General features: G+C 44.2%; 1 protein-coding gene across 2 annotated transcripts in view; it reads right to left on the minus strand.

Moving 5' to 3' along the window:
- The window catches only part of LOC139389259 (adhesion G-protein coupled receptor D1-like), a 47,388-nt gene that overhangs the window by 17,904 nt on the left and 7,927 nt on the right, over positions 1-21,557 (minus strand). For both annotated transcript variants that reach the window (XM_071135810.1, XM_071135809.1), the window contains 6 exons: positions 20,886-21,041; positions 20,702-20,758; positions 19,952-20,081; positions 19,393-19,500; positions 17,684-17,759; positions 16,114-16,255 (listed from right to left, as the gene is read on the minus strand). In XM_071135810.1, coding sequence (XP_070991911.1) covers positions 16,114-16,255; positions 17,684-17,759; positions 19,393-19,500; positions 19,952-20,081; positions 20,702-20,758; positions 20,886-21,041 — 669 coding nt within the window. The remainder of the gene's footprint in view (positions 1-16,113; positions 16,256-17,683; positions 17,760-19,392; positions 19,501-19,951; positions 20,082-20,701; positions 20,759-20,885; positions 21,042-21,557) is intronic.

The raw sequence follows: 21,557 nt of genomic DNA on the forward strand, positions 1-21,557 counted from the left end.
TGAGCACCTTCTTCCACATGTTTGGTGTGTCTCCCAGGTGGCTTGTGGCAAACTTTAAACAACACTTTTTATGGATATCTTTAAGAAATGGCTTTCTTCTTGCCACTCTTCCATAAAGGCCAGATTTGTGCAATATACAACTGATTGTTGTCCTATGGACAGAGTCTCCCACCTCAGCTGTAGATCTCTGCAGTTCATCCAGAGTGATCATGGGCCTCTTTACTGCATCTCTGATCAGTCTTCTCCTTGTATGAGCTGAAAGTTTAGAGGGACGGCCAGGTCTTGGTAGATTTGCAGTGGTCTGATACTCCTTCCATTTCAATAATATCGCTTGCACAGTGCTCCTTGGGATGTTTAAAGCTTGGGAAATCTTAACCCAGAAGCCAATGTGTCGGAGGAAACACTGTACAGCTGGCGACCACAGTCAGCGTGCATGCACCCGGCCGCCACAAGGAGTCACTAGAGCGCGATGGGACAAGGACATCCCGGTCGGCCAAACCCTCCCCTAACCCCGACGGCGCTGGGCCAATTGTGTGCCGCCTCATGGGTCTCCCGGTCGCGGCTGGCTGCGACACAGCCTGGGATTGAACCCGGATCTGTAGTGACGCCTCTAGTACTGTGATGCAGTGCCTTAGACCACCGTGCCACTCGGGAGGCGAATCAGCCTTATTTAAAGGGAAATTTAACAAAAGAATATGTTGATATTTTTTTCATTAGTCCACTGTTGATACAGTCCTAAATTGTTTTGCATGTCAGCAGGCAAGTGTTGGACGGTGTTGGAATGTGTGCGGTATTGGGAAGGTGTGTGATGTTTGGAAGGTGTGTGGTGTTGGGAAGGTTTGTGGTGTTGGGAAGGTTTGTGGTGTTGAGAGGGTGTGTGGTGTTGGACGGTGTTAGAAGGTGTGTGGTGTTGGGAAGGTTTGTGGTATTGGGAAGGTGTGTGATGTTTGGAAGGTGTGTGGTGTTGGGAAGGTTTGTGGTGTTGGGAAGGTTTGTGGTGTTGAGAGGGTGTGTGGTGTTGGACGGTGTTAGAAGGTGTGTGGTGTTGGGAAGGTTTGTGGTGTTGGGAAGGTTTGTGGTGTTGGGAAGGTTTGTGGTGTTGGGAAGGTTTGTGGTGTTGGGAAGGTTTGTGGTGTTGGGAAGGTTTGTGGTGTTGGGAGGGTTTGTGGTGTTGGGAGGGTGTGTGGTATTGGTAAGGTTTGTGGTTTTGGGAGGGTGTGTGGTGTTGGACGGTGTTAGAAGGTGTGTGGTGTTGGACGGTGTTGGAAGGTGTGTGGTGTTGGGAAGGTTTGTGGTGTTGGGAAGGTTTGTGGTGTTGGGAGGATGTGTGGTGTTGGAAGGTGTGTGCTGTTGGGGAGGTGTATGGTGTTGGGGAGGTGTGTGGTGTTGGGGAGGTGTGTAGTGTTGGGGAGGTGTGTGGTGTGTGGTGTTGGGAAGATGTGTGGTGTTGGGGAGGTGTGTGGTGTTGGGGAGGTGTGTAGTGTTGGAAGGTTTTTGGTGTTGGGGAAGTGTGTGATGTTGGGGAGGTGTGTGGTGTTGGGAGGGTGTGAGAGGACATGGGTGGTTGTTCCTGACTGCACTACACTGCCTCAGCCTTATTCATAATGTACAGAAAGGTAATCTTTTTAATTTCTTGCCCTCATTTTCCCCTTTTAAACTACACTGCTCTATGTGCAGTGAATGCACTAAAGACAGAGCTTTTCAATTGCAGATTTTCCCTTTGAACGTAATCACTGTTTCTTTTGTGCCAAGGACATTGACTACTGTAATTTGCTACAGTCACTGAACATCTTTCATTCTGGCCTTTATGGATTCAGAAATTTTCGACACGCACCCAAAGTTTATTTCTCTCAAATTTTGTGCACACATTTCTTTACATCCCTGTTTGTGAGTAGTTCTCCTTTGCCAATATAAACCATCCACCTGACAGGTGTGGCATATCAAAAAGCTGATTAAAGAGCATGATCATTACACAGGTGTACCATGTGCTGGGGACAATAAAAGGCCACTCTAAAATGTGCAGTTTTGTCACACAACACAATGCCACAGATGTCTCAAGTTTTTAGGGAGTGTGCAGTTGTGATGCTGACTGCAGGAATATCCAAAGGATCTGTTGCCACACACCTGGTTCCCATTTCCCCTGATTACTATGTTATATATGTGCCCTCTGTTCCCTCTGTCTTTGTTGGTTATTGTTCCCATGTGTGGTGGTCGTGTGAGTACCTATGCGTTGGCTGCGTGTTTTTGTATACGTGTTTGTTTTGGGTGTATTAAAAAAAACTATTGTGTATTCCTGTACCTGTCTCCAAATCCTTTATACCAGTGTGACAATTCATTGTTTCTTTATTTTTACTATTTTCTACAATGTATAATAGTGAAGACATCAAAACTATGAAATAGCACATATGGAATCATGTAGTAACCAAAAAAGTGTGAAACAAATCAAAATATATTTTATATTTGAGATTCTTCAAAGTAATCACCCTTAGACTTGATGACAGCTTTGCAGCCTCTTGGCATTCTCTCAACTGACTTCACCTGGAATGCTTTTCCAACAGTCTGGAAGGAGTTCCCACATATGTAGAGCACTTGTGGGCTGCTTTTCCTTCACTCTCCGGTCCAACTCATCCCAAACCATCTCAATTGGGTTAGGGTCAGGTGATTCTGGAGGCCAGGTCATCTGATGCAGCACAACATCAGTCTCCTTCATGGCAAATAGCCCTTACACAGCCTGGAGGTGTTGAAAAACAAATTATAGTCCCAAGAAACGCAAAGCAGATGGGATGGCGTATTGCTACAGAATGCTGTGGTAGCCATGCTGGTTAAGTGTGCCTTATTCTAAATAAATCAGTGTCACCAACAAAGCACCATCACACCACCTCCATGCTTCACAGTAGGAACCGCACATGCGGAGAGCATCCATTCACCTACTCTGCATCTTACAAAGACAGTGGTTGGAGCCAAACATCACACCAAAGGACAGATTTCCACAGGTCTAATATCCGTTGCTCATGTTTCTTGGCCCAAGCAAGTCTCTTCTTATTGGTGTCCTTTTAGTAGTGTTTTTTTTTTGCAGCAATTCGACCATGAAGGACTGATTCACGTAGTCTCCTCTGAACAGTTGATGTTGAGATGTCTGTTACTTGAACTCTGTGAAGCATTTATTTGGGCTGCAATTTCTGAGGCTGGTAAATCTAATGAACATATCCTCTGCAGTAGAGGTAACTCTGTGTCTTCCTTTCCTGTGGCGGTCTTCATGAGAGCCAGGTTCATCGTAGAGCTTGATGGTTTTTGCGACTACACTTGAAGAAACTTTGAAAGTTCTTGAAATGTTCCGGATTGACTAACCTTCATGTCTTAAAGTCTGATGGACTGTCATTTCATAAAAAGTGTTGTTTAAAGTTTGCCACAAGCCACCTGGGAGACACACCAAACATGTGGAAGAAGGTGCTCTGGTCAGATGAAACCAAAATTGAACTTTTTGTCAACAATGCAAAACGTTATGTTTGGCGTAAAAGCAACACAGCTCATCACCCTAAACACACCCATCCCCACTGCCAAACATGGTGGTGGCAGCATCATGGTTTGGGCCTGCTTTTCTTCAGCAGGGACAGGGAAGATGGTTAAAATTGATGGGAAGATGGATAGAGCCAAATACAGTCTGCAAAAGACCTGAGACTGGGACGGAGATTTGTCTTCCAACAAGACAATGATCCAAAACATAAAGCAAAATCTACAATGGAATGGTTAAAAAATAAACATATCCAGGTGTTAGAATGGCCAAGTCAAAGTCCAGACCTGAATCCAATCGAGAATCTGTGGAAAGAACTGAAAACTGCTGTTCACAAATGCTCTCCATCCAACCTCACTGAGCTCAAGCTGTTTTGCAAGGAGGAATGGGAAAAAATGTCAGTCTCTCGATGTGCAAAACTGATAGAGACATACCCCAAGCGACTTAAAGCTGTAATCGCAGCAAAAGGTGGCGCTACAAAGTATTAACTTAAGGGGGCTGAATAATTTTGCACGCCCAATTTTTCAGTTTTTGATTTGTTAAAAAAGTTTGAAATATCCAATAAATGTCGTTCCACTTCATGATTGTGTACCACTTGTTGTTGATTCTTCACAAAAAAATACAGTTTTATATCTTTATGTTTGAAGCCTGAAATGTGGCAAAAGGTCGCAAAGTTCAAGGGGGCCGAATACTTTCGCAAGGCACTGTATATAAACAATTCTTACCCAAACCACCCAGGCCGTATTGGACACCCTGACTGACGGGTTTGACACCCCCGAGCTAGATCATAACAAAGGCTCAACCCCGCAGCAAAGGTGATTATTACATTGTGTGAGACTCCTTACTGTCATTTTTATTTGATTATAACTCACTTTTTACATATAATTCCTTTAATCAGATTTAAATGGAGTCCCCAGAGACAGTGAGCTAATGGTTGAAGGACTGTGGTAATTAGGGCCTGGCTATGGTTTCAGGTTCACCCTAACGCTCCATCCAATCTTTCCTCAACACAAAACAAAGTATTCATAGGCTGGCATGGTGTAACATCTACAGCAGACCCACCTCTCCTTATTCCCTGGGCCTTAATGGAGAAATTAGATCAGAGTGTTGAGATGAACTGTCTCTATTCCCTTCTGGAAAAAGTGAGTGAGCGGGAGAGTGAATCTGACAGTGAGGCACGATGCCTTGTGCATGTATCTGTTTCCTGGCCCTACCATACACTCTCTGTTTCATATTACCGTATAATGTTAGCTATGGGCCAAACTCTTGCCTTCATAGTATATATATTTTGTGTGTGATTTTCGCCTTACTCACACAATAGCTAGGTCTGTACTTTGATCAACCTGTGTAGAGCAGTTTGCTGCTCACCTGAACATTGTGCTTTATGTACAGAAAGGACTCATGTGTAGGACTGTGTGCTCCGTACACAGGCCTTGAGAGCAGCACACATGCAGCCCATCAGCATGGGAAACGTCTGTCTTTGACGAGGTGCGAGAGACCCTCTGGGAGAGTTTACAGGGCCCTGTGGGGTTTAATAACTCACTGGTTCTTGGTGGGTGTAAATAGAAGCAGATGGGAGGGTGAGGTACAACTAGGATCCATTCACAGTCCAGGAAGAGAAAGAACAATTATACACTGCCATCAGGCATTCCTTTACTCTGGAACATGTGTTCTCTTCTATCGCTGAAACTTTGATGCTATTATGTTAGTGAGAAAACTAGGGGACTAATTTTCCACATTGAGTGATTACGGAGAGGGAAAATGTTACAAGCTCTGACATGGACCAGACCCACGATGAAAAGCACACTGACGAAACGGACAGTCACAGATGGGAGATGTGGTATTATTCAGTCACAATGTCTCTGTGGCGACACAGTGGTTGTTGTTCTGACATATCCGTTGGGTGTTTCTGAGCCCATATCTGGGGAGAGCGAGAGTAGGGAGAGTGATGTGGAGTTGAGTCTCTCCTCAGTGTTAGAATGCAGAAAGAGAGCGAGAGAGAGAGAGAGAGAGATGTCATCTGGTCTGTGTGTGTGTGTGTCTGTGTGTGTTTGTGTGTGTGTGTCTGTGCATGTGTCTGTGTGTGCGCGTGTGTCTATGCGTGTGTGTGTGTGTGTGTGTGTCTGTCTGTGTGTGTCTGTGTGTGCGCGTGTGTCTATGCGTGTGTGTGTGTGTGTCTGTCTGTGTGTGTGTCTGTGTGTGTGCGTGTGTCTATGCGTGTGTGTGTGTGTGTGTGTCTGTGTGTGTGTCTGTCTGTGTGTGTGCGCCTGCCACTGCTCCCTCGTCTCCCTGGTGCCCTGCAGCCTCACCGTCTGCCAGGAAAGAGAGCTCCGCTCCATCAATTTATTAACAACAGAGGGCTAGCAAAATTAGCCTTGGAAATCACTTCAAACCTCATCTGAGGGAGAGAAAGAGAGCGGAGAGAGAAAGACAGCGACAGAGAAACAGTCAGAGAGAAAGAGACAGAGAACGGAGGAGAGAGAGAAAGACAGAGACAGAGACTGGAAGGCAGATTGAGGGAAAAAAAGAAGAGAATGAGACTGCCAGAGGAAGGCAGAGAATAAGTGGCAGAGTGAGAGTGAGAGAAAGGGAGTAAGAGACACAGATAGTAGTAAACTACTGTAGTTCCCCTCTCTCTTTCCTCAGAGATCATTAAATGAGTAGCGAAGAAAGCAGTTTGTCTCAACTGTTCTGTCAACCCACTAGGCCTACATCACAAACAATGAGAGACCAGTGACATCCATCGAATCATTGAATCAGGGCATACCATAGAGTATGGATCGAGAATCCTGCAGCTCAGTAAGGAGTATAGTTAATGATTATGCAACTCTTTAAGGGTGAACAGGGTATTTTTCAGCTGTCATGACATCATGACAACACGCCTATCATGTGGCAGCGTGTTGCATAACAACATTTGGGGGAGATTCGTAGGGAGTATTATGCTTCAGGGATGAGTGGCATATGCTGCTGATTAACGAATAGCCCCCCCCCCCCCCCCCCCCCCATCTGTCGTCATGGTGAAAGAATGGCCTTCCACGTCTGCCCTGCCAACAGGATAAATACCGGCTACATTCTGATATGTCTATTCTGGTCATATGAACAAATGTTGTGCTTTAGCTAGTTAATGTCAATGCAAAGCTTGACGTCTTTGAAGACAATCTCACAATGTCCATGGACAGAATGACAAGGTAAAAATACAAACTCTCACACATAACATCTGCATATAAGCCCCCCTACATGACATTACCCGCCAAACTCTTCGAGCTCCTCTGCACTGCGGCATCTTTCAGACCTCCCATGACTGCCAGAGCTGGATGTCAAGCGCTCTCTGTGGTTGAACTCACCTCCCCAACCACTGACAGGACACGCCTTCTCAAATCCAAAGACATCAGACTATTCCAGGCCAAATTGAATACTAGCTTTTGACAGCTGGTTCTAAGACAGAAAGAATAAAGTGCAAAAGAAGAGGGAAGGGCGTATGGATGGTGGCTCACTCTCATGTGGACCTCTTGTTGGCTTCAATGCAGTGATTCTGACACATTGATACAGGAATACTGTATATACTGTACAGCAACCATGACACTACCTATCCATCAGAACTAAGCCCAACACCACCATATGTTCTCTAACGTACAGCCAAATAGCGGACTAACACACAAACTCCCTCTGCACACTGTCCAGCTCTACCACACTAACCCACATTCTCTGGGCTGGCATTGCTAGTCTGTAGTAAAGACTTATTTCAAATGCAATGCAGTCTATATAAAAAATACATTTACAGCCATTTTTTATCTCAATATCAAATAATTTCTGGGTAACAATTAAGTACCTTACTGTGATTGTTTTAAATTCAAATGGTCACAAGCAAAGAACAATTTCTCAATAAATAATTTTGCTAGGACTGTCTGAGAGTGGTCTGAGTGGGGCGGGGAAATCTAAAACTAGCTGTTGTTAGCAGAGAGGCTTGAAACTCTCTTTCTTATTGGTCTATTAACTAATTTACCACCTGGTGATGTCACCAGGCAGGCCAAAACTCCATCCCACAAAAACAGGCTGAAATTTCAGGCGGTCTTATCAAACAGTTCTTACACTATAAGGCCAACATCATTTTCAAAATGTTCACAGAATTATTCCAAAATCATAGTGGGGAAATATATATAATACACAGAAAAATCACATTTTTGACAGCACTGAGCCTTGAAATTTGTGTCTTATGTAAAAGACAATTAATAAAAATAAAGTCACCAATATCTTTTCAATTTCCCCACGTTTCGACATAGCAATCTAATTGAGGGCATGGAGAGAGACAGGGTGTAATTTAGAATTACTCTGAGGTGTGTGGTGTGGGACAGATACAATCTAATTGAGGGCATGGAGAGAGACAGGGTGTAATTTAGAATTACTCTGAGGTGTGTGGTGTGGGACAGATACAATCTAATTGAGGGCATGGAGAGAGACAGGGTGTAATTTAGAATTACTCTGAGGTGTGTGGTGTGGGACAGATACAATCTAATTGAGGGCATGGAGAGAGACAGGGTGTAATTTAGAATTACTCTGAGGTGTGTGGTGTGGGACAGATACAATCTAATTGAGGGCATGGAGAGAGACAGGGTGTAATTTTGAATTACTCTGAGGTGTGTGGTGTGGGACAGATACAATCGTCAGCCACTGAAAACTAGTCTAACAAACAGCACAACCGTCTGCAGAGACAAGGAGAGCATTGAAACTCAAACTACATCACCTACACCATTATACCAAAAACACATGAATGAACTTCCTTTGTTGCCTTAGTATTTTAATAAACAGGAGAGTTCAGGTAGAGCTAAACCCGGTGTCTGGTTCCACTATATAACACGTAGAAAGTGCAAACATATGCATCTCCCCATGGCAACACTTACTGTAGTTAAAATTAGCCACAAAAGGAAGCACTTTATTGCTCTATGTCTGGGACAGGCACACAGAGGTGCAGTGAAACACTATCCAGTCCTGCAGGCACAATGGACCAAAGCACTCAGCACAGCAGGTTAGGATCACAGCAGATCTTTAGTCACACATCACTGACTTGGGATCTGTTATGATATTATTTCAGACTGGGATCCACTTTTAATTGGTGGGTCTGAGCTAACCCCAGGACAGTTTGGGCTTAATAAACCGGTAATATTGCTATGATATAAAGCTCCATGGTGTCAGACACACCAACTCATTTAGAGGATGTGGAGGAACGGTTAGTGCCATCCGGGATCCTTGGGATGTCCCTATCCTAAACCCTAACCTTAACCCCTACCATTACCCTAACCCCTACCCTAAACCCTAACCTTAACCCCTACCATTACCCTAACCCCTACCCTAAACCCTAACCTTCACCCCTACCATTACTCCTACCCTAAACCCTAACCCCTACCATTACCCTAACCCCTACCCTAACCCCTAACCATAAATATAACTATTTTAAATGTCAACTTCAATGTGGTAGTGATGTCCCAAGGAGCCCGGATAGCAAGGACAGCGGAGGAAACATCTGAGCATAGCTTCACAACACAACTGGCCCAGAGCAGAGTGAGGTCATGATATCAGGGGAAATGTAAGGCTTGCAGCTGTGGTCTGAGTTGAGCCTCCAAGGTATACACACAAAACAAGTATGTAAGTGTTGATAAGTGTGAAGAAAAGTGAAGCCAATTAAATGCTGGAAGTTGCCATTTTGTTTTGATAGGGCAGGAGGCCAAGATCTGGAAGTCTAACAATCTCACTCTAGTTATATTGCAATATCCTTGATTGCAAAATAATATGGCATTTTGTTGAAATTATATGCTGGCCTTGCTGGGATAAAACAATCACACTACACCAAGCTTAATCTGAGATATTGGTCTTTTCATTGAGTTGTGTTAATATGGGAGAATGTTACTTCAAGGAAAGATTCAGACATTTTCAATGTTATATAGTTTTGTGCATTTCTGAGCGATGTTCTATTGATTCCCTGGGCCATTTCATGTTGCATCATGCAAAACTCATCATACTGTTGTATTTCGGCCTGCTTGAACAGCAATCGCTTAGATACACATGGAAACATGAAATGACCCCGGTAATCGATAGAACATCGCACAGAGATGCACATTGAAAATGGGTGAATCTTTCCTTGAAATATGCGCCACACTGTCCCTTTCTCTTTTGCCCCAGGAAATTAAAAGGAAGTTCCATTTGAGTAACTTTGGGAAAGGGGAACAGCGCAAGGGGGAGAGCGAGAGAAAATAGGGCGGGGGAAAGAGAGACCCTCAATGCAAAGCTCCTGGCAAGAGGAGGATAGCAATCGCCAGACCTCCATCTGCGATTGATCAGCGAGCTGGCCCAAATGTGTAAGCAAGGCTGTGTGCGAGGGAGAAAGAGAGAGAGAGTGAGAGAAAGGGAAAAGAGAGAGAAAGAAAGAAAGAAGAAAAGGAGAGAGAGAGAGAAAGAAAGAGAGAGACTCACCCACAGGGTTTGGGTTGGATCTGTACAGGGAGTTATAAAAACTGGCAATAAAGACTGCTTGTGGCAGAGACGACTGATACCATCTTTGGCTTACTTATTTAAAAAATATTGGGTATCAGGGTTCTTAAAAAAGGTTTTGGTGGGTTTATTTTCTCAGTTTTTGATGAATAATTAATTCCACCCTTATTTGGAAGCTCCTGAAAGTCTACTAGACTTGCAATCCCTAGCCTGATCTCCCCTTCAAACACTCTCTCATCCTCACACCCCCTTTTTTTATTAAGCAGACATACAGCAGATGGATAAAAATCGGATCAATTACAGGACAAAAGCAAGATCTATAAAATGAAGTCAATATGACACAGAGCATTAAAATGAGTTCTTTCATTCCAGCACCTGATAAAAGTGCCTGCAGCAGTACAGTATGAATGTGAGGGTCAGTTCTGGGAGAGATGGACAGAGGCCACCAGCGCTCCTACACTACTTCCTGTCCATTCCTCCACTCCCCACAGTCTCTCTCATGGAGCTGCCGCCGCCACTCCGAAACACCGTTTTATTGGCCTGTAAACTCAAGTCCTGCTTGTCAAAACCTTTTTTTAATCCTTTCAATTTTGACACTGAGCAACACCGGCATTCGGTGAAATCACACTTTCCATTTCTTCACCTCATACCATCAGTGTGATGTTTTGAGCGAAGAGGAGGAGTGGGGTTTTTATGTATGTATTAATGTTTAACTACAGACCCCAGTGCCCCTCTCTCCTCTCCGCTGACCCTCCCACACCAGACCCACATCGGACAGAGCTAATAAATCACGGTTGGAGCCAAGGCCCAATCAGCAACAGCGCAGAATAGCGTGAGAAAGCTCATGGGTTTCTGGCAGACCTGATAACACCTTCGCTCCGTATCGGAGCTGCTCCCCAAAACCCTGTTGGGGTCACCTTGGACCAGACAGATACGACACAGCCAGTTAGCTCTGGAATGACATGACCTCGCTAGATGTTTGATGAGGCTCTGAGCTCATAGGTTATCAATCATGGATGCAAGGTCAAATTCACTGGCCATCCGCTCAGACCTGTTTGGACTCCCTTGTGAACGATGCTAACAACCATAACACAAGGTCATTATAGATCATTACGACTGGTCAGTGACACTGTCAATTAATTGCATATAGTTTTAGTCATTCACAGCAATAGGTTTCATGAAGTCACTTTTTCAGCCCATAAGACAGTTGTCCTCCATGTGAAATAAAGGATGTGGACACACACAGAGATGCATACAAAGCTCTCCCCCACCCTCCATTTGGCAAATCTGACCATAATTCTATCCTCCTGATTCATGCTTCCAAGCCAAGTGGTCAGACGCGGATGCTAAGCTCCAGGACTGTTTTGCTAGCACAGACTGGAATATGTTCCAGGATTCATCCAATGGCATTGAGGAGTACACCACCTCAGTCATCGGCTTCATCAATAAGTGCATCGACGATGTCGTCCCCACAGTGACCGTACATACATATCCCAACCAGAAGCCATGGATAATAGGCAACATCCACATCGAGCTAAAGGCTAAATCTGCCGCTTTCAAGGAGCGGGACACTAGTCCGTACGCTTGTAAGAAATCCTGCTATGCCCTCAGACGAACCATCAAACAAGCAAAGTGTCAATACAGGATTAAGATTGAATACTACTACACTGGCTCTGATGCTCGTCGGATGTGGCAGGGATTGAAAACTATTACGGACTACAAAGGGAAACCCAGACGGGAGCTGCCCATTGACGCGAGCCTACCAGACGAGTTAAATGCCTTTTGTGCTCACTTCGAAGCGAGCAACACTGAAACATGCACAAGAAAACCAGCTGTTATGGATGACTGTGTGATAACGCTCTTGGTAGCAGATGTGAGCAAGATCTTTAAACAGGTCAACATTCACAAAGCCGCGGGGCCAGACGGATTACCAGAACGTGTACTCAAAGCATGCGCGGACCAACTGGCAAGTGTCTTCACTGACATTTTCAACCTCTCCCTGACCAAGTCTGTAAAACCTACATGTTTCAAGCAGACCACCATAGTCCCTGTGCCCAAGGAAGCGAAGGTAACCTGCCTAAATGTTTTACCGCCCGTAGCACCCACGTCGATAGCCATGAAGTGCTTTGAAAGGCTGGTCATGGCACATCAACAGCATCCTCCCGGACACCCTAGACCCACTCCAATTCGCATATCACCCCAACAGATCCACAGATGACGCAATCTCAATCGCACTCCACACTGCCCTTTCTCACCTGGACAAAAGGAACATGTGAGAATGCTGTTCATTGACTACAGCTCAGCGTTCAACACCATAGTGCCCTCAAAGCTCATCACTAAGCTAAGGAACCTGGGACTAAACACCACCCTCTGCAACTGGATCCTGGACTTCCTGACGGGCCACCCCCAGGTGGTAAGTGTAGGCAACAACAAGTCTGCCACGCTGATACTCAACACTGGGGACCCTTAGGGGTGTGTATTTAGTCCCCTCCTGTACTCCCTTTTCATCCATGACTGCATGGCCAAACACGACTCGAAGACCATCATTAAGTTTGCTGACAACACAAAAGTGATAGGCCTGATCACCGACAACGATGAGAAAGCCTATAGGGAGGAAGTCAGAGAACTGGCAGTGTGGTGCCAGGACAACAACCACACCGTCAACGTGAGAAAGACAAAGGAGCTGATCGTGGAACTCAGGATAAGGGGGGCCGAACAGGCCCCCATTAATATCGATGGGGCTGTAGTGGAGCGGGTCGAGAGTTTCAAGTTCCTTGGTGTCCACATCATCAATTAACTATCATGGTCCAAACACACCAAGACAGTTGTGAAGAGGGCACAACAAAACCTGTTCCCCCTCAGGAGACTGAAAAGATTTGGCATGGGTCCCCAGATCCTCAAAGACTTTTACAGCTGCACCATCGAGAGCATCCTGACCGGTTGCATCACCGACTGGTATGGCAACTGCTCGGCATCTGACCGTAAGGCGCTACAGAGGGTAGTGCGTATGGCCCATGGCCCAGTACATTACTGGGGCCAAGCTTCCTGCCATCCAGGACCTATATAATAGGCGGTGTCAGAGGAAAGCCCATAAAATTGTCAGAGACTCCAGTCACCCAGTCATAGACTGTTCTCTCTGCTACCACACGACAAGTTGTATAGGACCAAAAGGCTCCTTAACAGCTTCTATCCCCAAGCCATAAGACCCATGAACAATTAATCAAATGACCATCGGACTATTTACATTGACACTCCTCCTTCCCCTCCATTTGTTTTGCACACTGCTGCTACTCGCTGTTTATTATCTATGCATAGTCACTTCACCCCTACCTACATGTACAAATTACCTCGACTAACCTGTACCCCACACATTGACTCGGTACCGGTACCCCCTGTATATAGCCTTGTTATTGTTGTTTTATTGTGCTACTTTTTATTCTTTTTTGGTTTATTTGGTAAATATTTTCTTTACTCTTCTTGAACTGCACTGTTGGTTAAGGGCTTGTAAGTAAGCGTTTCACGGTAAGGTCTACACTTGTTGTATTTGGCGCATGTTACAAATAACGTTTGATTTGATTTGAAACATGAGGTGATGGTGGAGGATGAATGGCACAACGATGGGCCTCAGGATCTCAGGATCTCGTCACGGTATCTCTGTGCATTCAAATTTACATAGATCAAATTCTGTTTGTCACCTGTAGCTTATGCCTTCCCATACCATAACCCCACTGCCACCATGAGGCACTCTGTTCACAACACTGACATCAGCAAACCACTTGCCCACACAAAGCACTACAAAGAGACGTGATCGTATACAAATGTAAGCAAGGTTTGAAATGATTATGTTTTAGTCAAATATTATACCTGTTTGGACTTCTTGCAGTCAATTTTCAGTTTACAAATGATTTGTAATTATGTTCCAGCCCCGACCAAAAATCGGCCCGCGGCTGAATCTAGTTGATGATCCCTGTACTGCAGTGTTACTAATACACAGGACCTGTTGTTACCATGGCACCATGACCAGGATGGTGAAATATGGTGGAGCTGACAGGACTATGCTGCTGCTGACACAATTACCCTGCTCAGACTTTAATAAAGTGACTAGATGTCTCTCTCTCCTCTTGCTGGCTAAAAGCGTTGGGAAAACAGAAGGGTCCATCACAAATCATTAAGCTACCCCTGAGCAATGGAGGCACGCCACGGGAAGTCATTAGGGAGTGGACTTGGACAGGCAGTAAAATGCGGAGTGAACAATGACGGGAAAGGTCTTCCACATAGTGGGTGAGCAGTTCTCCCTCTTTCCTAGTTCAGAGGGTGATAAGTATCCACCAGCTCGCAGAGACATAAAAATTCCCAAAATAGTCAGTCACTTTTGGCCTGAATCTATCCTCCGGCTCACAACAGACCAGTAATAGCATATGTACGTTTTTTTCTGGTTAAGGTTACAGCCAAAAAGTGATGTGTGAGGTATGCAACTTCCAAACATAAGTCTCAGCTATTGTCTTACGTTAGGTGTTGGCACTTGGAAGTTCCCAAGTCAAAAACCAAAATCACATATTGTACGGTAATTTGTCATAAAATATTTGGTGTCACTGGAGTTGAGGTCCAAACTATTCCCGTCACATGACCAATGTTCATTTCTGTGAAAACCATTGCTTTATCACTACTTTATTTTGTCACCATAACAACAAGCGGTAAGGCAGTGTAAGTGAGTGTAAATAGAAACACCTTGAATCAAGATGAAAGAGCACTGAAATGCATCTCCAGCACTTCATATTACAGGAGACTCTCCCCTCTCTCGTGGTGTCTGCTAAAATCATGTCACAGGAACCCGGTCAGATCCTTGCAGCATAAACATTTATTTCCATGGGAAAATGGAGGCAAACAAAGCCCATTGCCATGGTTTCACAAAGCCGCATGGTTTTAATTTGTGCTCTTAAGAGAGACGGAAGGAAAAAAATACCTTTGATGGTGATTCACTTTAATAGCAAGTGAATATTTTCAACTGAGCAGCTCACATGGCAGGGGAAGCACATTCTCTACAAGTAAAATGGACTGGGGCTACTTATGTTAGCTGATGGAAAAATATCCCATCTTATTTTTGGTAAAAAAAATATTGGATAAAATTACTATTGGATGATATCTTGTGGAGTTCATTTTGCCCTCCTCCAACTATTGAGTGTTTATGGAAAAGTGTTTGACTTGAAGTGGGTGATTTAAGATCACTCTATGGATGGACTTTCGAGCTCTCCATTGCATTTCTGCATTTACAGTAGGACTAACAATTGCCATACACGTTTTCTAAGTTAACTTTCATTATGGGTTTCAAATGCCATGGGAGAGGTCTAAAGAAGCTGGCAATACTTTCTCCACTAAATCCCTGCCACAAAGCAGAAAGGCAAAAAATATGTTGTTCATAAACTCAAATGGTTGTTCCTTTCAAAGTGCACAAAGCTTACAGTTCAAATGTTGATCATCACTTTTCTTTTGGGAAGAATCATGCTTTGTTAAGGAAAATGAAGAGGTTGGGACTAATGGAAACAAAAATAAATGTCCTTTGTCTTTGTGAGTACTGAGCTTATACAATCCACTGTTCCAAGAAACAGTTATTTTCACATACTGTGAGGGAAAACAGGGGGGGGGGGGGTATTTTTAAGTGCCTTTTTTGAGTGCCTTGAGTGAACTTTGATGGGGTGGGGGCCACAAAAAGAGTGACTAACAAAATCAATGGGGGACCCCAGTTGGTAATTCGACTATGATTACTAGGTTAGATAGCAGGCTAGACTAACTTACCAATCAAAAAAAAGATAGCTGACATGGACTAATTGAGTGATTGTCCCCTACTGAGCCCCCCCCCCCTAAAAAAAATAAACAATATACAAAAGGGGATACTCCTTAGCAAAAATCACACCCTTCTTCCGATAAGGTAACAGTCCCGCAACCAGCAACTGTGATGCCCATTTCTGAAGAACCATTGCTAAACAGTTTTCCAGCACAATTGTTCAAGTCCCTCACTCATAACAGAGATGGTTTCTTATGGCCAGTAAAATGGTAATCCATCGTCATAACTTGGTAATTCAATACACTCCTGTGCGGTGTGTGTTGGTATGTACTCTTACCAGGATGTGTGTGAGGACGATCTTGATGAGCGGAGCCCCAGACAGGTTGACGGACAGGGCAGGTGATGGCTCCACCTTCAGTGAGATGAGGAAACTAGCCACCTGGATCTTATGGTCTTTGAAATCAGCTGCCTCGTTGATCCTGAGAGAGATGGTTTGTCACTAACACCAATGAGAGGTGTTTTATGTACACAGTAGTGTCACAGAGGGCTCAGAACAGTAGCAGGAGAGTGGGACTCTGAAACACCTGTCATGTCATCAATCACATTGAAAACACAGCATTACGTCAAGAGCTTTTCGAGGTCAACAGGTAAGTGACGGTAGGTTGTAGAGGCAACACCCCCGTATCATTATACAGACGGACATTCTCACCCACTGGGGAGTGAAACACAACCATTGGGAACTAACCTAATCATCAAATGTGAAGTAAATAAGTTATGCCTTCTAAAATGGTGGCATACTTACACCAATTGGAATTTCCTGAATAAACTGCTTTTCTACTTTGTAAACATGGGTGTTTATTATTGTCATCCAGTTTTACTGAGAAACTCGTTTAGAAGAAAGTATATTGTAGCAGCAGCTGATTGATCCTAAGTGCCGTATCACTTACACATGGTACTTTTAGGCTGCGTTTACACAGTTTGCACTGTTGTAATCTTTTTCCATTCATTGGTCTTTCGACCAATTAGATCAGATCTTTTGCCAATAATTGGGCAAAATATCAGAATTGGGCTGCCTGTGTAAATGGTGTAAACGCTGCTTTAGATTCTGGATTTCTGCAGAGGCAGTCAAAACTATTTGCTGTACTGAGGGCCACAACAGTCAGTCCAACTCCTTGAGCATAATAAGCTGTATTTCTAGACGCAATTATGCTATTGATGATGTCTGCCAGTAACTACATGTTAATCAAACAAGATTGTTTACGCTTAGGCCACCAAATTACTTTAATCAAATTCATGTAAAATATTTATTTCACAGGATTATTGTAATATGCCTCCCCTATTATTGGGAAAAGAAGTGTGTGGCCAAGTTTCTGTATGAAGTTAACGGCAGGATGTATCAGCCAGTGGCGGTTAAATGGTCAGATGAGAGATCGCCTGGTGGGAGGCTGATAAGGAATGGCCCCAGGCATGATCTGTTACGGACAACAGGAAACAGGGGCGCCACTCCACCAGGGGACCACAGCGGACACACAGGAAGTGATCCTGGCTGATGCTCAGAGCACTTATCGCCATAACATCCCTTAGATCCTCTGAGATCACTTCTTCTCAATGACTGTAATTCTTAATTGCAAGGCGTGCAAAGTAAACTATTTAGTTTGTTGCGTACTTTTCTGATTGGTCCCCAAAGAGATGCTTTGACAACCTCAAGCCTCTTCTGAATGCTTGTAAATTAGAATATTATATTACTTTCTGCAGGCTCTAAACTTACTTTAAACAGTGCTGTCTACTGTACTGTGTTTGGTCAGGATAACTTTATATCACACATTTAAGTGAATCATAATTCCTACATAGAGAGCATTTCTGTTTGGTATGATCAGGGCTTTTTATGTGTCCTCCCATCCCCTTACCTGGTCCTGAGTGGGCTGATCTCTCTGTAGTAGTTGTGCATGTTGTGGTAGAAAAGACCCACGATTGTGGTTTGGGCTGAGGTGGAAAGAGGGAGGGAGGGAGGGAGGGAGGGAGGGAGGGAGGGAGGGAGGGAGAGAGAGAGAGAGAGAGAGAGAGAGAGGAGGGAGGGAGGGAGGGAGTGAGAGAGAGAGAGAGAGAGAGAGAGAGAGAGAGAGAGAGAGGGAGGGAGGGAGGGAGGGAGGGAGGGAGGGAGAGAGAGTGGTCAAAGGTGAAACAGACTCATAGCAGGGTTGAGAATGTGATGAGGAGTTGCTAAAATGCTCACAGTGAGGGGAACTTAATTAAGCAGCCTCGCTGCCTCAAGTTGGCACTCCCTGACTAATTGGAGAGCTGTATGCTCACACACGGGTGAGATGGAGGGGGACCACGGACCACGTGTGTGTTGGGAAATTATGCAAGTCACAGTGCCATGACTGAAACAGTACAGCAGGAGGCCTGTGCCCAACTCTTATACACTCTCACCACCACATAGGCAATCTACAACATGGTAACTACTAGAGAGGGATCTGAAACGCTTGACGGTGAAAGTACCGCTTTCATGAAATCAAATCTACCTCAATGAGTAAGAAAACAAACACTGGTGTTGAAAATACATTGTGTATGAAATAATCTGAATTCATATCACAAGTCAAGGTTTTGAATCTAATGAACTTTGAATGTAATGACTGTAATGCCCCCTACCAGACCTTTGTAGGGATCAGTTGGTGGCCAGTTTGCCTATAAAGCTTTTCTAAGGAAGAAAGAAAATAATAGAAAATGGCATAATCTGCATCTTTTTATGAATACTTGGAAGTATCTCAGTCCAAGAGAATTTTTACAAATCTGTAACACTTTTTCTGCGCTTAATTGGCTTATAAAAGCGCCACTTGGTGCCTTTAATACAGTATGCCATGTGTCAGGACACACAACGCTACATTAACTCAATCTAGGAGCTAAATTGCCAGCAGTAACATTTATATTCAATTTCTGATACTGAGGTTTTAACAGATTATTAAAATGGTTTATTTAAAAGTTAGTGTAGCAACGCAGTGTGTTTGGGGGCCAGGTGGAGCCAAATGGATCTGACCCTAACACAAGTCTAACAAACACAGTTTTAATACTGCCGTAATTTCTGCCAAACCATTATTCACAGCGCCGCTAAGAATGGGCAAAGTAAATCAATGAGTTCACTGTGAGTGGAGGGGCTTCTTTTGAATGGAGAGTAAAGTGGATGAAACGTATCCCTCTCTCTGTCTGTAGTACATTGCCTCTCTGCATAGAAGTCATACAGTACTGTAGCTGCAATCCTGCACTTTAAAGTCTCACAAGCAGTTTCATGGTGGCTCTCTCACACACTACCATTGCTATGTTAAAGGTCTTTAAACCTATCATCATAATAAACTTCTGCCCAATAGCAAGACCTTACTGGTTAGGCAAATGTATCTTAGCAGAAACAGAGTGCAGAAACAATGGCCAGTAATTATTCACATTCAAGCCAATGAAGCTATGTGCTGAGAAGGAGTAAGAGCCAGACACAAAAGAAAGATGAGCATATGCTACATTCGAGCAGTGTAATACACACACAAAATACGAATTGCTGTGAGAGAGTGGGTATTTCAATGTATTGTATGTTTTTAGAACATAGTGAAATGGGATGTAGGACACTCACACTGCATGGTGAACGCCTCGCCGGGCACTGAGATGTAGTTCTTTCCTTGCATGGGGAAGCGGTAATGGGGAAGATTGTAGTTCTGTGGAATCTTCATCAGAGAGTAATCTATTGGGGTCGGGGGTTGGAAACAGAGAGAGAGGGAGCACTGTGAGTGGTTAACTAACTCCAACACCAGGCCTGGCGGGGTTCTGACAGGGAGCCAAAAGCACAGTGTTATCTGCTGGTGGTGATGATTCATGGGTGGATCAAAGATTTGACTGAGCCCCTGGGAGAGAGACAACGCAGGCTTGTCCACAGGAAAACAAAATATTGTGCCAAACTAACCCCTACCAGAGGGAAATTAGTTGCATGGAAAGGACCATGGTTATCTAAGCTTGGTCAGATCTCTATCTTCTGAGGGAAACATACTGTATGTAGACAGTTAGTTCAAAACTCTCCTTGAACTTCTTTCTTAGAACTCCCTTCTTAGTACAGTAACTCTCAACCCCAACTTAACACCACAGTCTGTGAGTCATACAGTACAGTCAGGAGAGAGTTGCGTCGTCACGGTACTGACCTGCTACAAAGGACTTTCCTCCCAGTGAGATGAGAGATCGGGGGCTGGGGCTGGACTCCAGGCTGGACACCATCTGGACCATCACGTTGTCCACTGTCTCAATCAGCCCACTGACCACTGGGGTGGACTCCTGCTCCAAACGGTCCAATAACAACATTCACACTCATAGAGACACACTGGCAACTTACTGTATCTACTGTATTTTGAGAGTTGGTAAACTGTCCCTGATAGACCATAAAACCAAGTAGTAGCATGCGTTAAGAGTCTTATCAGCTGGGCCGATATTCACTGTATTACTGTAAATGCCATCTGACTTCCTTTTGATGGTGCTCTCCATGTCCAAGTCCAACGTTTTCATGCACTAAGAACGTCTGGTTCAGCTTGCTCACATGAAAACAAGCACGCCTGTTCAGTGTGTATAGAAATTGTAACGACAAACTCGCTCGAAATGTCTCTCTGTTCAGGAATTCCTGTGATCTCACGTGTGAGGGCGCTGAACTTGAGCCTGAACGAATGTGATCATATTCACAGTTCACTATCATATAGCTAGTTTGCTGTAAACCCACACAGTGACTTCACAGAGATATCATGAACTCGATATATTTCATATTTTTTATTTCTAATGTGTTCTTGTTCTACCGTGTGTTATTTTTAGTACTACATTGATATTGATTAGTGGGTTTAGAGCTGGCAAGAAAGGCATTTCACTGTACTTGTGCACGTGACATTAAAAACTTGAAACGTACTTACCTCATCTTCCCTGGCAACTTCAGAAGACAACACCTCCTCCACACTCTTCAGAAAAGCCTGGGCGGGACACAACAACACATCATGTCTGTGATCTGAAACAAACTATTACATCCTACTTTGGTGTGTGTGTTCGTGTGTGTGCCTTCGTGCGCACTCGCATGTATATATCCTTGTGTTCCTGTACCTGTGTGAAGTTGTTGGCAGTGTCGTGGGGGATGGTCTTGTTGGGCAGGCTGAATGGCAGAGACTCCAGGAAGCCAAACATGGGCACAGGGTCCTGAGAGCTGTGGATCTCCTCACTGAGCTTGTTGATGATAGAATAGGACACATATGCGACTCCCTGAGGGAACAAAACACCAGGCATTACTCTCCACAGAAACTCTCCAAAGACCAGAATGGGACCAATATACACAGGAACACATTATGGTGACCATTACCTTTAGTAAGAACTCTTTCTGCATAGAAGTCTGCTGTAAAAGACTGCTGGTCTTTTTCCAGCGTCATGCCCTACAGGGACCCATTTTGTGCTGTGTTGAACAGCTGTCTCTACTTTCTTCTCTCTACGCCCACAACTGCCATTTAATAGACAGGAGAGGTCTATTCACTTGTGTTCTCAATATCCCCCTTTCCAATTCCTCAGTCTTAAAGGGAAGAAAATGGTTCCATAAGAAATGAATTGTTTGTGTTTATTGCGGTTCAACCACCAGCCTTCTACCTAATTTCCTGCGAGGCTGCTGTGTGTCTGTTCTAGTAGTAAAACCCTGAAAACGGTTTAAGATATCCACTTTCCCATGGTAAGACGTCAATCTGTATAAATCACCAAATTTCAAATCAAGTCAAATCGTACTGGTCACAT

The sequence above is a fragment of the Oncorhynchus clarkii genome, chromosome 30 (genome assembly GCF_045791955.1).
Source record: "Oncorhynchus clarkii lewisi isolate Uvic-CL-2024 chromosome 30, UVic_Ocla_1.0, whole genome shotgun sequence".
Lineage (NCBI taxonomy): Eukaryota > Metazoa > Chordata > Actinopteri > Salmoniformes > Salmonidae > Oncorhynchus > Oncorhynchus clarkii.